The sequence below is a fragment of the Aquarana catesbeiana genome, linkage group LG01 (genome assembly GCF_042186555.1).
Source record: "Aquarana catesbeiana isolate 2022-GZ linkage group LG01, ASM4218655v1, whole genome shotgun sequence".
NCBI lineage: Eukaryota > Metazoa > Chordata > Amphibia > Anura > Ranidae > Aquarana > Aquarana catesbeiana.
The window spans coordinates 77,713,412-77,731,015 of NC_133324.1; the positions used below are offsets into that span (position 1 = coordinate 77,713,412).

The 17,604-nt window shown below is 45.2% G+C and overlaps 1 protein-coding gene across 1 annotated transcript in view; it reads right to left on the minus strand.

The window, feature by feature from the left end:
- Positions 1 to 9,565: 9,565 nt before the first annotated feature.
- MTMR12 (myotubularin related protein 12) overlaps positions 9,566 to 17,604 on the minus strand; it is a gene marked incomplete in the record, with an annotated part of 95,508 nt that continues 87,469 nt past the window's right edge. Inside the window, 1 exon segment of the mRNA XM_073620696.1 lies at positions 9,566 to 15,859. Coding sequence (XP_073476797.1) covers positions 15,284 to 15,859 — 576 coding nt within the window.

Below are 17,604 nucleotides of genomic sequence, written 5' to 3' on the forward strand. Positions count from 1 at the left end.
ATAACTGGTAATTCAGGCGAGGATGACAGCGTGGAAACGCAACTCGAGATCCTAGCGCCTGGGGGTGAAACCTTTACTTTTTTGGTTTTTGTGGTGTCTTTTTTGGTAGGCATAGTCCTAAGTACAAAAACAGAGGCACTATACAAATTGTACTTAATCGCTGAAAATAGTCATGACATTTAAAGCCGCTATAAAGTTCAGCCTAGTGCTAGGAAGAAGGTGTCGTTCCTGTATCAGGAATGCCAGTTTGCAACCCTCACATGTCCCACAGCTCTTGTGTTGCAGGCTGCTTGTTTTCTCCTCGTCAGCTGAAGAGAGTTTGTCACAGCTGTAGTTTATCCGTTTATGCCTGCCGTGCGTCCTCGTTGACGTTCATGGCACCTCGCTTATGCCCTGCCCCCCCCCCCCCCCTCCCCCCAAGAAAAAATTCTCTAATAGGACAAATAATTCAAGTGATAAAAATTAACTGTGTAAGGAGGGAACAGGGGGAGGGTAAGTGGACACAGTACAGGGGGCAGGAGAGTACAGTACAGGGGGCAGGAGAGTACAGTACAGGGGGCAGGAGAGTACAGTACAGAGGGAGGGTAAGTGGACACAGTACAGAGGGAGGGTAAGTGGACACAGTACAGGGGGAGGGTAAGTGGACAAAGTACAGGGGGAGGGTAAGTGGACACAGTACAGGGGGCAGGAGAGTACAGTACAGGGGGAGGGTAAGTGGACAAAGTACAGGGGGAGGGTAAGTGGACACAGTACAGGGGGAGGGTAAGTGGACACAGTACAGGGGGCAGGAGAGTACAGTACAGGGGGAGGGTAAGTGGACACAGTACAGGGGGAGGGTAAGTGGACAAAGTACAGGGGGAGGGTAAGTGGACAAAGTACAGAGGGAGGGTAAGTGGACACAGTACAGGGGGAGGGTAAGTGGACACAGTACAGGGGGAGGGTAAGTGGACACAGTACAGAGGGAGGGTAAGTGGACACAGTACAGGGGGAGGGTAAGTGGACACAGTACAGGGGGAGGGTAAGTGGACACAGTACAGGGGGAGGGTAAGTGGACACAGTACAGGGGGCAGGAGAGTACAGTACAGGGGGAGAGTAAGTGGACACAGTACAGGGGGAGAGTAAGTGGACAAAGTACAGGGGGAGGGTAAGTGGACAAAGTACAGAGGAAGGGTAAGTGGACAAAGTACAGAGGAAGGGTAAGTGGACACAGTACAGAGGGAGGGTAAGTGGACACAGTACAGAGGGAGGGTAAGTGGACACAGTACAGGGGGAGGGTAAGTGGACACAGTACAGGGGGCAGGAGAGTACAGTACAGGGGGAGAGTAAGTGGACACAGTACAGGGGGAGAGTAAGTGGACACAGTACAGAGGGAGGGTAAGTGGACACAGTACAGGGGGAGGGTAAGTGGACACAGTACAGAGGGAGGGTAAGTGGACACAGTACAGAGGGAGGGTAAGTGGACACAGTACAGGGGGAGGGTAAGTGGACACAGTACAGGGGGCAGGAGAGTACAGTACAGGGGGAGAGTAAGTGGACACAGTACAGGGGGAGAGTAAGTGGACACAGTACAGGGGGAGGGTAAGTGGACACAGTACAGGGGGAGGGTAAGTGGACAAAGTACAGGGGGAGGGTAAGTGGACAAAGTACAGAGGAAGGGTAAGTGGACAAAGTACAGAGGGAGGGTAAGTGGACACAGTACAGGGGGAGGGTAAGTGGACACAGTACAGAGGGAGGGTAAGTGGACACAGTACAGGGGGAGGGTAAGTGGACAAAGTACAGGGGGAGGGTAAGTGGACACAGTACAGAGGGAGGGTAAGTGGACACAGTACAGGGGGAGGGTAAGTGGACACAGTGCAGGGGGAGGGTAAGTGGACAAAGTACAGGGGGCAGGAGAGTACAGTACAGGGGGAGGGTAAGTGGACACAGTACAGGGGGAGGGTAAGTGGACACAGTACAGGGGGAGGGTAAGTGGACAAAGTACAGGGGGCAGGAGAGTACAGTACAGGGGGAGGGTAAGTGGACACAGTACAGGGGGAGGGTAAGTGGACACAGTGCAGGGGGAGGGTAAGTGGACACAGTGCAGGGGGAGGGTAAGTGGACACAGTGCAGGGGGAGGGTAAGTGGACACAGTGCAGGGGGAGGGTAAGTGGACACAGTGCAGGGGGAGGGTAAGTGGACACAGTACAGGGGGAGGGTAAGTGGACACAGTACAGGGGGAGGGTAAGTGGACACAGTACAGGGGGAGGGTAAGTGGACACAGTACAGGGGGAGGGTAAGTGGACACAGTACAGAGGGAGGGTAAGTGGACACAGTACAGAGGGAGGGTAAGTGGACACAGTACAGAGGGAGGGTAAGTGGACACAGTACAGAGGGAGGGTAAGTGGACACAGTGCAGGGGGAGGGTAAGTGGACACAGTACAGAGGGAGGGTAAGTGGACACAGTGCAGGGGGAGGGTAAGTGGACACAGTACAGAGGGAGGGTAAGTGGACACAGTGCAGGGGGAAGGTAAGTGGACACAGTACAAGGGGCAGGAGGGTACAGTATATGGACAGTAATGTATAATACGGAGCCCCTCTCACAGATCCTAGCTATTCTAGCAGGCTGTCACCGGGAAAAGAAAGAAAGGCAAAGAACATCCATCATAGAAGTGTGTACCACAATACAATGCTATAGTGTGATAGATATCAAGAATAATTAATATATGTACATTCCAAAGTGCTGGTACAATAAATAATAAGCATAAAACATACATGTCACACAAAAAAAATCCAACAAAACTGTGCTGTGATAAACTTGTGCAGATCCACTGCAAACTATTTGCTCAGACGTCAGTGTACCATCACCAAAACTAAGCACATACCATTTGCTTACCAAAAAATGTGACTCCTTAAACTTATGAGGTCACATGCACATGTCATCTGCTGGATATTTACAACTACTTCACTCAAAAAAAACAACACTGCAGGCATAGAGCTTGGTCCGGTACCAACCTCAGGGAACCCTGTAAATGCCAAGAATAAAGCAATACCAGGACAAGTAAACAATTTGTTGCTTTATCCTAGTAAAGTTTGCTGTAAGTACATTACTTTAATAAAGCAACACAGTATGTCCTGGTAATACATACAGTAGGTTTTATTCTTTGCATACACGGGGTTGCTGTGGTTGGTACCTGACCAGGCAGAGTGGTGAAAGGCTACTCCTGGGAGAAAGTTACCATAACTGCGTTGTCACTTTTTGAGTGAAGTGGCTGTAAATATCCCGCAGATGACAAGTGCACGTAACTTCATAAATTTAAGGAGTCAAATTTTTTGGTAAGCAAATGGTATGTGCTTAGTTTTGGTGATGGTACATCGAAGTCTGTGCAAACAGCTTGCAGTGGATCTGCGCAAGATTATCACAGCACAATTGGAGTATGTGTGTGTATGTATGTGTGTGTGTGTGTGTGTGTGTGTGTGTGTGTGTGTGTGTGTGTGTGTGTGTGTGTGTGTGTGTGTGTGTGTGTGTGTGTGTGTGTGTGTGTGTGTGTGTATGTATATATATATATATATATATATATATATATTTCTTGACATCTATCACATTGCACTTTAGGCACTTTCACATGAAGGATCCAATCGGGTCCACCTGTCTGTTTTTCAGGCAGACCTGATTGGACCCTCCATTCTCCTCTATGGAGCGGTGGATGTAAATGGACTTTTGTCCATTTACACCCGCCTACCTTCAACCCGACCCAACAAAATCAAACTGAAAGGGGGATCCATTGCCCTCTGTCTGGGCTGATCAGGATGGATGCCAGTTGGGTATAAACAGACAGGCGGTCCATTTACACCTGACAGCCCATAGAGCAGTATGGGCTGTGTCTGTGTCCGCTTGGCATAAGAGGAGCAGACGCGGACCTGTTAACATCTTGCTCTGCTCAAAGTGTAGTCAGCAGACAGATGCCCTGCTGAGCAAAACATAGTCTGTCCCATGTGAAAGGGGCCTCATTGATGTCTTGTTTTGTCCCATCACCTTTGCTCTGTCTGTCCCCATGTACTCTCTAACTGCCAACATCTCTCTTATTTCCTTGCTCTGTCCTTACATCCCCCTCTCTGCCCCATCTATCCCTCCTCTATCTCTAGATGGTCCTTATGTACATCCAGCAGGCTGTGTATTCAGTACAGTCAGGCATAATACAGCACCTTACCTCTACCTTCCGAGGATCCATGCTATTCCTGCTACTGTGTCTGCTGGCCCCTCCCCCTTGGTCTCACGCTGCCCCCCCCCCCCCCCCACTTACCTCAAGTTCACCAACAAGTATCCTGGAATGGAGGCACACACATGGGAGGAGATTATCTTGGATAGAAGCAGCAACTGATCGATGTGCTGAAATGAAAGGCCATCATCTGCCTTTCATGTGGAAGGAGGAGGAGGAGGGGCCGCGGAAGCTGATGAAAGTTAGTGTGGAGGCAGCAGCTGAAGCTCACAGCGCCTGGTGCTGCATGTTACTGGTCTGATGTCTGCTGTGCTGAGCAGGTGTAAGCAGGGCGGTGCCAGCATAAGCACTTGAGGGACCATTGGCTTCAGTGCCCCCCTTCTCCTGCCCCCCTAAGGTGGCTTTATGCTCGCGCTGGCCTTGCTGAGTGGCTTTATCTGGGATCCGGAGCTGTCAGCTCCTGCCCCTCCCCCATGAGCGGGTCCTGAATGCAGCCCTGTGATCTGCCCCTTGAGTGGATTGTAGCGCTTACAGGCCGGACGGGATTCGGCACTTTGCTGATGGCGGGGAGATCCTTGCTGCCAGCCTCAGAGGCAGCTCATTAAGTAGACAGATCAGGCGGCCGCGAGGCCCCTGTCAGTGCGAGGCCTAAGGCGACCGCCTAATATGCCTAATTAGAGAGCCGCCTCTGCCCGAGAGGAATCTTCCTGCATGTGCTGCTGTGGCCACACACAGACTGACTGAGCTTTACAGTGAAGACAACAGAGTAAGGTATGTGCATAGACTCCCTCTAGTGGAGAATTAAGGCATGACAACATTTTTTCCACTAATGGAAGAATACATAGGTGTTAATACCCAAGTTTCTTCCCTTACCTTATCCCTGCAGCAGGATTTGCTGAATTAACAGACAATCCAACCTTCACCCATCAGGACGGGCTGCGTTTAGCAAACCTTCAAGGACCGGGTCCCTAAAACGGGGTTCCAACTCCCTTGGACTTGTAAAAGCACCCCATCAGGAATGCTTTAGGTAATGTAGCAAGACCTAAGCCCTGGGTTCCTGGGGTCCAGCTCTACAAAGAGGCGTTACAGGCAAAACCTTATGCTTCGGATACAAAGCCCCAGGTACCATCCTTTTAGGCCTTATGGATGGATCTGGTCTTTATGGAGGCTATTTAAATCCAGCATGGATCCCTCCAGTGGAGCTCCTCAGAGCACATCTTCACTCGTGACCAACACCTTAGACACTGGCGAAAAAACTGATGTGCTCCTGGAAAGAGGAGGGGTTATATAGGGAGTGAACTTCTTGGATTGGGTATAACCAGTGTCCATCACCTGAAGGTGGCCTATAACCCATTAAGTAATTACTTAAGGCTCTGTGCCCCATGAGGTACGATAAGGAAAAGTATTTGCCCCTTTCAGAGTCAAATTTTTTTGCATATTTGTCACACCTAAATGATTCAGTTCAAATAAATTTGAATATTACACAAAGATAACCCGAGTAAATACAAAATGCAGTTTTTAAAAGTATTATTTCATTTATGAGGGGAAAAAAGCAGTCCGAACCTGTCTGGCCTTATGTGAAAAAGTAATTGCCCCTAAACCTGGTTGTGGCACCCTTGGGGGTGGCGACAACAAATGAAATCAAGCTTTTGCGATAACTGGCAATGAGTCTTTCACACCGCTGTGGAGGAATTTTGGCCCACTCTACTTTCCAGAATTGTTTTAATTCAGCCACATTGAAGGATTTTCGAGCACGAGCGGCCTGTTTAAGGTAATGCCTGGTGTGTTTCAGATCATTGTCCTGCTGCATAACCCATGTGTGCTTTGGCTTGAGGTCAGGAACAGACGGCCGGACATTCTCCTTTAGGATTTTCTGGTAGAGCGCAGAATTCATGATTCCATCAACTATGGCGTTATAAATCGTCCAGGGCCTGAAGCTGAAAAGCAGCCCTATAGACCATCACACTACCACCACCATGTGTGACTGTTGGTATGATGGTTTTTTTTTTTTACGATATGCTGTGTTCGTTTTTCACCAGATGTAATGGAACACACACATGGGTAGACTGACCATTCAGGCATATCGGGCGCTGCCGGAGGGCCTGGGGTCACTAGGGGGCCCGCCCCTGTGTTGCCAAACATCCAACGCGGTCACATGGAGAGAGAGAGAGAGCTGGCCCGATCTGCACACTGCTGACTCTGCTCTCCTTCCCACACTCCTTTGGGCATAACTACAATTAGAAATGCCGTGAGTAAACTTGATATCACACCGACCCAGCCGCAGAACAGGTGCCTCTGTGATACTTCCCACGTGCTCCCCCCTCCTCTCAGTGGATTGATAATGGAGGTGAAGTCGGCTCCGGCCAGCTTCTGTCTCTGCTGTTCTTTCAGCCACTGCACTGTGTCTCTCTGATCCTTCCCATGCTCTCCCCAGGCTTGATAAAAGAGGTCACTGCACGGCCTTTTTTTTTTTTCAGCCTCACAGCCTGTGGACCCATCACATTTGGCTACCCGCTGGACTGCTCGTGCGCGACTCCGCTATATGCGTTCCAAAACTGTGGCGATCTGCGCTTGAGCAGAATTTTGTGGCCACACCCCTGAGTCCAGGTTGAAGCCTCACCATCCAAGTGGACATAGAGCTAGATTATAATTATGCCGAGCGAAGCGAGGCTGTGCCCGAAGCGTGGTGGGCAAAGCAAGCCCGCGAAGGGCCCTGTGGCAAAGTGGTGTCTTACAACAGTGTTGGAACGCATATGGCGGCGTCGCACATGCGCCCTCCAGCAGGTAACCAAATGTGATGGGTCGCCATATCTGATGAAACACCTACACACCTCCCATCTCTGCACGCCTTTTGCTGTGAATCCCCCTGAGCTTCTTTAAACACCACAATAGGAGATGGGGCACATTAAGAGCACCTGTCTTGCTAAGCAGTAGCCTGGTCTGTCATCACAATTTCTGCCACTGTTAGGGTCCTTTCAATCTGTGCACATCAGTGAAGAACAAAAATGACCTGTTTGCAAAATCTTATACCAAACTATGAAACGTATTTTTGTTTTTTTTTTAAATCTTTTTTTGTTTATTTAGCACAAATTAAAAAACACTGTGGTGATTAAATACCACCAAAAGAAAGCCATTTGTGTAAAAAAAAGATAAAAATTTCATATGGGTACAGCATTGTATGACCGCACAATTGTCAATGTGTGAGAGTGCTGAAAACTGAAAATTGGTCTGGGCAGGAAGGGGATGACAGTGCATGGCAAGCAAGTGGTTAAATAATGACACTCTGGAGGAGCAGGGCATAAGGGGGCACTAAAATGTACTCTACAGGAGGATGTAAGGGGGCATGCTGGAGGTACTAACTTAGTACCTCCAGCGTGCCCCTTAGTGCTTCTAGAGTGCCCCCTTATTTCCTCCAGAGTACCCTTAGTACAGTATTACTAAGGGGACACTCGAGGATGGAAGGAGGATTTTGTAGGTAATAACCTCCAGAGCTCCCCCTCCTTTCTGCCTCTGCCAGCAGCAGCTGCACGTATATTTGTGTTTACTATGATTCAGTTCATGAATAGGCAGGAGCCTGTCTCCTGTTTATTCATCTGCAGTGCAGCTAAGGCTACAGAGAAAGGTACTGGGAATGTGTCAAAAATTAGAAAACTGAGCCCCCCCCAACAGCATTGTGAAAAGAGTGTAAAACAATATTATATTAACATAAAAACAATTAAATACAATTGTAAAAAAAAAAAAAAAAAAAAAGAAGTGTGGAGAAGGCTTGGAACAGCTCATGATCCAAAGGACACGTCAGCTGTAAAACATGGTGGAGCTTGCAGTGTGATGGCATGGGCATGCATGGCTTCCAGTGGCACTGGGTCATTGGTGTTTATGGATGATATGACAGAAGCAGCCGGATAAATTCTGCATTGTTTAGAGATGTACTGTCTGCCCAGATTCAGCCAAGTTGATTGGATGACACTTCACAGTACAGATGGACAATGATCCAAAAACTGCACAAGCAACCCAGGAGCTTTTGAAGGAAAAGAAGTGAAATACTCTGCAATGGCCGAGTCAATCACCTGATCTCAATCTAATGGAGCATTCATTTCACTTTCTGAAGGCAAAACTAAAGGCAGAAAGACCCGCAAACAAAGAACTGAAGACAGCTGCAGTTAGAGCCTGGCAAAGCATCAGAAAGGAGGAAACCCAGTCTTTGGTAAAGTCCAGGGGTAATGAGACAGATCGCTGCTCCAGGCAAGTATAATAAGCCACCAAAAAGGAAGGGCTGGGTGCTAGCTCCGGCTCACAACCGTGGACATGTAGAACATGTAGACCAAGTGAGAAAAATTAGCTGCACACCAACATCCATTCAACAGGTTTATTGAAAAACTGCCACCAGGAATAAAAACAGACCAAGGAGTCATTGTGCTTCTTCAAAACCCAAAAGGAAGACTGACCTACTGAACCTCTAAGTAGAGGACACTCCCACCCCACACAGGTGTAGGGTGGTGTGATCAGCTCTCCCCTTGTCTTGATAAGCAAAACTAAAAACATTCTGAACGACAATACAAATACATGTGTGTAACCACTTTTAAAAAACTGACACAATAGAAAAAGTACAAAGTGAATAAAAATATTGACCCTCCTCTACGAAACTCTTCTCCTGCAAGGACCTTGGCTTGTGACTCCGACACCGATCATCCATCTAGCGGTTCAGACAATTCAACCTCGTAAGAACTGTGCTTAGCCTGACGTTTTTGGCTTTTGGTCTCCACACTCTACAGGTATGCTCATAAACACACAGACTGCAAAAGGTTAGAGGCAACAGACTGCAGCAGTCAGACATAGGTAACGCACAAGAGCAGGTCAGGACTAAGAATTCAGGGGTAAGGAGTAAGCTTTGCATAGAACGCAGGAGTCAGGAAAACAGGAAGCGCACAGATCAGGCTCCCCTCTTCCACCTGGCAGGAAGCTCTGGACTGGCTCATGTTGTGTAGGTGAGGGTGGAGGGTACCATTGCAACAGCCAGGCTCTTCGCCTCTCCTCTTTCTGCAGGAGATGTGGCAGAATGAACTGCTTATGTTATCAGCTCTCAACAGGCTTGTAAGAATGGGAGGGTTGGCTGCTGATCATAACCAGCATTTACTACTTGTAATCACAATGATTGGTTCCTAACATTCACAAGCCACAAAGCCGTGCCAGTTTGCCTTTTTGATTTAACCTGTGATCTGTCTCAGCTGACAGTGCAATCATAGGCATTGTGAGTGTGCCTAACATGCTCATGCGCATTACAAACAAGGGCATTTATAAACATACGATCAGAACAAAAAGGGTGCACCAACTGGCCTTTTAATCACAAAAAGAACCGAGACCAACTGGAATAAATTGTTAAAAATATATAATTACAAAATACTAAATAATACATCTTTACTCCATAAATTGCATGAGGTAAACTATATTTCCAAATACAATAGATTTTTTTTTTAACAAAAGCAAATACAATAAAATAATTTTTTTACAGTAGACCAGCGATTCAACAATGTTGAAAGCCCTGTGGTTAAGACTACACCAAACGTTTACAGTATGTACACCTTGTGGGCATAAATTATGGAGACTAGAGCTTAAATGGAGTCATTGACCACGGTCATCAATGGCAGCCATGATTTTCCATGCAGTAAGTGCATGGTGTGAAATCCTTCTGGTGAGACAGCAGCAGCAGCTGGTAAAATAATGAACGTAGGTTTTAACTGGAACTGTACAATGTTATACATATTCATGAGGTCCTAAACACTTCTCCAGAGGTAGGTCTGGAGGCATCTGCAGTGCTGTTGCATTTAAAAAAAAAAAAAAAAAATATGTACAGTTCAAGCAGCTACCGCTCAAAGGCCGTACATAATTCTGCAGCTGTGACTTGGGGAAAGTGTTTAGGAGTTGTGCAGAGCTTTTGACATTTCTTTGCTTTGTCTGTTAGAAAGTTGAAATGTCCGTTTATCTCTCATATGCATACATGCTTAATTGACTACAGTAGATTGGACTGACTGGCCCCAAGGTTCATTTGCCAACTAGTGCAAAACAGTGACATGGTCCATATCCACACTTTATAAACACAGTGAACTCTCTAGCCCCCAGTGAAGTAACAGCCTGAACATTGGTTCAGCCCATCAAATGGCTACCCTTCACTACGCATAAATAAAAGCTATAAGTCAAGGCGTAATGCATTGAAAGCAGTACTTGTAATATCACCTGGCATTCTGCTTTCAAGTGGGAAAGGAGGCAGAAATTTGGCAGAAAATGTGTGGGCTTAAGGCCAGCTAAAACAATGCCATCTAAAACCAATTCAAATTATCGAATGATTAACCGCCATCAGAATTTTATGGTGTCCCCCCTGGTGAGATTCACCATCAATGGTTTGTCCTGTTAACCATTGTTGCTAGGACACAAAATAAGGGGATTTCCAAAATTTTACATTTGTCATGTGAACAAGACAACCCCCAGTGGGGACAAAGGGGATACTGGCTCCTTCAATCACCAATTCAGTCAATGTGTTGAGTCACTAGGACTAGTGAAGTGAAATCTCAATACGGGCAGCCATCAATAAAAAGGGGTTCTTAACACTTCTACTACATCCAAAACTTAAAATAATTAGGTCCCATTGGCTGGAATTCCACTTTAACCCCTTTATGACCACCCAACACATGTGTGGTGTCAAAAGATGGGCTTTAATGCCCACATCCTGTACATATGCACCACTAGGTGGCCAATGTATAAGTGCTGGGAGCACGCTCACCGATTACTCTTAGCACAGACTGAGCTTCCAAAGACAGCAGGACCAGGTTCCAGATCATGTGCGCACTGTCACAGTGCTTACATGATCGTCGAAACATCCCACCCCCTAGGCTTTCCAAACTATTTAAAGGGACACCAAGGAAGGGGTTAACTCTCCCAAGTAGAACCTGGATAGAATACTAACAAAGTCTTATTTTGCTCAAGCTTTAGCTCAAGGAATGTTGGCAAGGAATGTTGGAAATTACAGGTCCCCTTTCATTTTCAACAGCACGTTTGTGGGCTCACAGTGAAGTTTTACACATAAAACACATTTGTGCACGTAATAAATCCTACATTTAATGCAAATCTGTCATGGTCCAAGGAAAGAAAATATATTACACACAACCTATTTAACTACATTATGTACAATATCTATAAAAAGAATATTGTTTGGCTTTGGACATATAGCAATGGGAAAGTATTATATAGAAAATATGCTATATGAGAAACAGAATAAAGCAATCTGTAACTCTCTAGCTTCATCCTTATGCACGTTTATATAGGTCAACATTTCCTGGAGACAGTTTGGGCTGAAAGTACACCCAAGTGTCTAATCCAACCCAAAAACCCACCACACGTTTTAGAGCTTGTGGTGTGTGGTGCTTGTTAAGACCAGTCATTTTATGACAATTTAATTGGCAGGCACAATATGGCCACTGATCAGTCATCGAGGAGGCAATGCTGGTGTATTTTTGGTAGAATCAAACAATATTCTCACGTCTATAGGTATCCAAGTGGCATAATGGCCACCAACTGGCAGCTTGGCCCGCTTTTAAAGGATAAGTTTGGGGTCACTAAACAAACATGCATACTTACCTCTATGCTGCTGCTGCCCCCCACCGGCTTGAAGACCAAGAACTGAGCGATCACAAGACCACTGATGGCTCAGTTCTTGGTCTTTCCAGAGCGGAAAGCAGTGACGTTCAGTCACCACTCTGCCCTTCCAGTGCTATTTGGAGCAACGAGCTAGGGAGGGGGCGGACACGGATGGTTTTGGCTGTCCAGAGCCAGCTGTCAGACACCTGGATGGATCCCAACAATATGGTCGGGATCCTTCCAGAGCCTGGAGCAGCTCTATGACGTCAGCTGATTCTGGGTCACAGGAGAGCACAAGTGCACTCGTGACCCACAAGAGAAGTATGCCCAAAAAAACCTCTGGCCATACATCTAATTAAAGTGTCTATGCCTGCTGCTGTGTCTTTCAACTTAGATGATGGAAGCTGCCCACAGCCATTTATTTGCTTCCCTCTTCTAAATGGAAAGCGTCTGTTAGCACTTCTAAAAGTTCTTCAACACCCTAAAATGGCTTGCTTGAATGTTAAAATCAGGAATGTGATCAGGCTGTTTATGGCCAATCTCAATAGTAAAAGCTGGCCATGCACTGATGAACCGGATGCAATTTGCTCAGTGAATGGCCCTGCCAGTCCCAATATGTTTGGCAAAAGTCTATCATTCTCTCAACTTTTGTTATAGGGGCATGTTGGGGAATTTTCAGCTAAACAATGGCTGGATCCAATAAGATTCAGCCACTGTTTGCATATTCTGACAGCTGGCGGAATACAATAGCCCAGAATGGGGAATCGTCCAGAATTATTTTTCTTTTTTGTCTGTGTCATTGTTGGAGATGTTCACTCACCTTCTGTCTGGTTAAAGTGGAGTTCCACACAAAAATGGAACTTCCACTTTTTGGATTCCTCCCCTCCTCCGGTGTCACATTTGGCACCTTTCAGGGGGGAGGAGGGAGCAGATACCTGTCTAATACAGGTATTTGCTCCCACTTCCTGGCATAGATCACCGCGGTGATCTACGCCACTTCCGCCGCCTACCCTGTCCTCCCCCGCTGTATTCTGTGAGACACAGAATACAGCAGGGACCTGAGAGGACACGCAGCGCGACTCATGCATGCGCAGTAGGGAACCAAGAAGTGAAGCCGCACGGCTTCACTTCCTTATTCCCTTACCGAGGATGGCGGCGGCAGCAGCCGAGAGCCGAAGGACGGATCGGCTTCGGCTGCCGGCACCGCGGGCTCCCTGGACAGGTAAGTGTTCATATATTAAAAGTCAGCAGCTGCAGTATTTGTAGCTGCTGGCTTTTAATATTTTTTTTTCAGCAAACCTCCACTTTAAAATGTTGTCACTATAGGAACATTTGATGGAAAATTTATCTAAGCCCCAGATTGAAGGAAAAAAATTGACACTGGTTTTTACCCTTCACCATCAAAAACGAAATATGTTGGCTAGACTTTAATAACCAAGTGAAGTTCTAAAACTTCACTTAACCCAGGGCCTCTTACATGCTAGTGTTATAAGGTAGCACTCTTCGTAGGACAATTCCCCATATACATAACTAGAGCTAAATGGCCAGTGCTCTGCAAGAACATCTCTCCTATAGTGTGTTGATGGCTTGTGCCTTATAGAACACTATTGAAGTAATACTCTGCTAGAGAGAAAGTGCTGGAATGGCAAATAAAAAACATCAACCAAAATAAGCTGACTTCGGATGCTCAATACATAGCAGCTGGACAATTTGCTTGCAGAAGTCCTCAACACAGAGTTGCAAAATGTCAACTATATGTGGAGCATATCATTGTTGGTTGTACATAGCAGGACTCAGGATTGAGGGAGAATATGCCTACACTAATGTTCAGTACCAGGGACAGGTACCTGATAGATTATGGCGACTTAAAGCGGGGGTCCACCTATCTTTTTTTTTTTTGAGTTCATTCACAAACTTTTCTTCTCAGCATTACATACTCACATATTGTGTGTAATATGTCCGCCTGTGTCAGATTTCGTCGGAAAGAATAACTTATATTATTCACTGCAGGCGGTTTCCATCTTCATTGTGGGCATTTGAAGCCCACAAGCATTTATTTCCTGGATGCGGTGAATGCTGTGCTCCCAGCATTCACCGCTCGTTCCCGCACATGCTCAGTGGCATCCTGGGAAGCCTGAGACTGGCTCCCAGGAGACTGTGCGGAGTCTGGGAGAGGCTAGAAACAGGCCTGCTCCCACGGGAGGAGAACCAGGAAGTGCAAAGAAGAATAGAAAAATAAAAGTAAATTACCGCGATTTAAATTTTTTTAAACGGCATGTCAGCATCTAGGCAAGGAAGAGAATACATACAGATATTGTTCAAAATTTGGGTGGAACCCCGCTTTAACCAAAAGACTGCATGTATATAGTTTCATAGACAAGGTCATTTTGGAGGACAATATATTTCTTAGACACTGGCGTTGAGTGGAATGTAAAGAAAAGGAGATGAACATAGAAAATGCTGAGACATGACATGGAGTGGGAGCTTGTGGATGAGTTCCTGATAAAGTCTATGCAGTGAAATCAAGTACACCTACTAAAGAAGTGCCGATGGGTGATACACCTAACATATAAAAAGGTGATACTTGGATAAAACAAATGTTATGATGGTGGTGCACAAAATTAACAGACGGACACCGTGGACCAAAATATTACAGCCTGTCCAATAGTATTTTGCTATTAATAAAGTCAGAATTAAAAAAAAAAAAAACAAAGCTGGAGTCCATGATGACCTACAGATATTAAGACCACAATCAGTCTTTTAAGCTCACAAGCATCACACCGTCATAGAACCTCTACACTTAGCATTATTTTTAAAGGGTTAGTTAGTCCACTCAAATCTTGATCATTTCGTTTTTTTTGTAGACTACAAAGTAAAAGTCACCTGACTGCTTATATTTCCTGGGAACTCTGGTGGTAAGATCTCAAGGCAAAGCTCCTGGGTCCGCACATAAGCTGTGACTATTATGAGGGGCTCCTACCATCCCTGTTTTTTCTATTTAAGTTGTACTATAAAAAATTTAGCAGGAACTGCTGAAACAAAGATGGAACGAACGGAAAATCTCCCAGGTGGACAGGAACGTTGGAAGTATCCAAGACAGAAAAGAAGTCAGGGGCAGACTAAACCCATGAGGCTCCAAAACATAAAACTTTTGCGTTTCAAGACTCTTTAAATAACACACAAAGCCTTTGAAAAATTCAGTGCGGCTTTGATATAGGCTGCTGTAGGCCGGTAATTTATCCCGGACGATTATTTTACTAAATTTACAAACCTATTTAACTTGCTTCGTAAACAAGGCGATTGGATTTTTAATCTGCAGATTGTCTAGGCTGCAAAATACATATAGAAAACATATAAAAACAGAATCTCTGGAAATAAATTATACATCTAGAAAGGAGCAAAAAGACGGCTTCCTGAAGATAACCATTTGTGGCATAACAGGTTTAGAGTGCATGAAATCATATACTGCCCAATTCAACATATTCATCATCCCTATTAACAAGTTCATCTTCAGCTTCCCAACTTCGCCATGTGGTGGTTGATATAGAGGGTCTAAAAGAGGTTATATGAAGAAGAGCAAATGGAAACAGGGAAGAGCGCCGGACGGACTTTTTACGCCTGCCATCTATGTCATTTTCCTTGAGTGTTGGAAGGTTTGCAGTCGGCCTCTCCTTCACCTTTCTCTTCAGGCTCTGAATTTCATCCATTAGCTCTAACACTTTCTGCATGGCCGCCACATTTCCTCCTCCAAGAACCTGCGCTTCTGGGATCCATCTAAGGTGGCGCTGGGCCCAGATTCGGATTTCGGGTCCCTCAATATGTGGCAGGATCAAGCCATGAAAGTCTATAGGTTTCCTATGCCAGTTCTCGTAGAATACTTTGTAGTTACTTGGCACCTCATCAGAGGCGCTGATTAGTTTGCTAATTCTTTTACCTAGGAGACTTCTTATGAATGGTCCAGTTTCCTCCCTAAAGAATCCTTTTTTGTTAGAACCTTTCGACTGGGTAAGTGGCAGCGACAACTGTCTTTGATGCTGCAAAAATATAAAAGCAAGGATATTAAACTAGTTAAAAATCTAGAAAACACGCTAGTATGTGAAATCAAAAACATTATGTTACATGTGTACCATAAACAAGCAGCAGCTCTATGAGACATTTTACCCAGTAAATCTTAATCTTCAATGTCCTGAGCGGCGCTAAACCACTCACCTTACCAACATGTGAATATACATCTATTACATATACATTGCATTTAATTAAGAAGTGCAAAAAAAATAAAAAATCATGTGTCAAAAAGTCCTCTTATTAGAAGTTTATATCAAGGCCACAGCCTCAAAAATGGTTCTCCATCACCAATACGTTAGAAGATCCATTCATCAAAAGCCACTCCCTCAAGTGAAGTAGTGAAAATACAAGCTTACCAGCTGTACATGACCAAAAAGGTCACAAAGAGCCCATTAAAACTGTACTGGAGTCCCCACATATCCATTATCATCCAGAGATGGCAAGGATCCTTACAGAGATCTCAACTGAAAATGCACTTACAGCAAGGATTAAAATATTGCACAATGTGAATCTTCTTTCGTCAGCAAACACCACGAAGCATCTGTGCTTCCGAGATCAAAGGAACGCGATGACATCAGCACGCAGTTCTGCCCTACGCGTTTCATCGAGTGACATCTTCCCGAACATGGATGTGTGGTGACTCCAATACAGTTTTAATAGGCTCTTTGTGACCTTTTGGTCATGTACAGCTGGTAAGCCTGTATTTTTACCATTGAGGTGGGGGCTTTTTATGCACGTATTTTCCAGCGTATTGGTGGTGGAGAACCAATTCTGGAGGCTGTGACCTTAATATGAAACTCTAATAAAAAGCCTAACTTTTTTTTTATCACTTCTTAATTGAATGAAATTTATATGTTATAGATGTTTATTCACATGTTGGTAAGGTAGAGTGGTTTAGCGCAGCTGAGGATATTGGAGAATGATATTAAAGTTCCAAACTATGTATACAACTGACTATGTGATGGATTCATTAAGACCAGGTTAATGTGTACACATTTTAGATTTGTGTGGAATCAAAATGTGTTAAACATCATTGTGCATTCTTCAGCTTTACAGATGAGAAGAAGGAAGAAGAAGCTTCAAATTCTCACTTTATGGTGAAAATTACCATGCATTGTGCCCTGTATCTAGAATTACCAGGTCTTCAATGGGGTTGCAATGCAGATCGGGAGTTGGGGAATGTAGTACTTTTAGTCGATTATGGCACCAAAAGGAATTTTGACTTACCTGTAAATTTCATATCTTGCTGTACCGTGCAGGACACAGGAAAAAAGTATTCATAGACCCGGGATTACAGGCAAGTACCTTCAGGTGACTAGAAACTGGCAAGCTCATAAGGATACACCCCACTGGGGAGCCTTCCCTATAACCCTGCCTCAGTCGGTGAGAATGGAAGGGAGAGTGGGCTGTGTCCTGTACTGCAAGATATGGACTTCACAGGTATGTCCAAATTCCTCTTATCCTAAGTATTCACAGATTCTAGGACATCACCAAGCAAATAATTAAAATAGAAAAAAAAACCACCACGCAACAGGTCCCCACATTTAAGGGCCAACAAACCCTGCCTCAGTGTTGCTGCAATATCAGCCACTGGAGTCATCATTGTCCGAGAAAGGGAAAATCCCATAACATATGGGAGGACAAGCAGGTAAAGTGGTGGGGAAAACAAAAAAAAAAAAGAAGATATAGATATGCACACACAAAAAAAATAAAA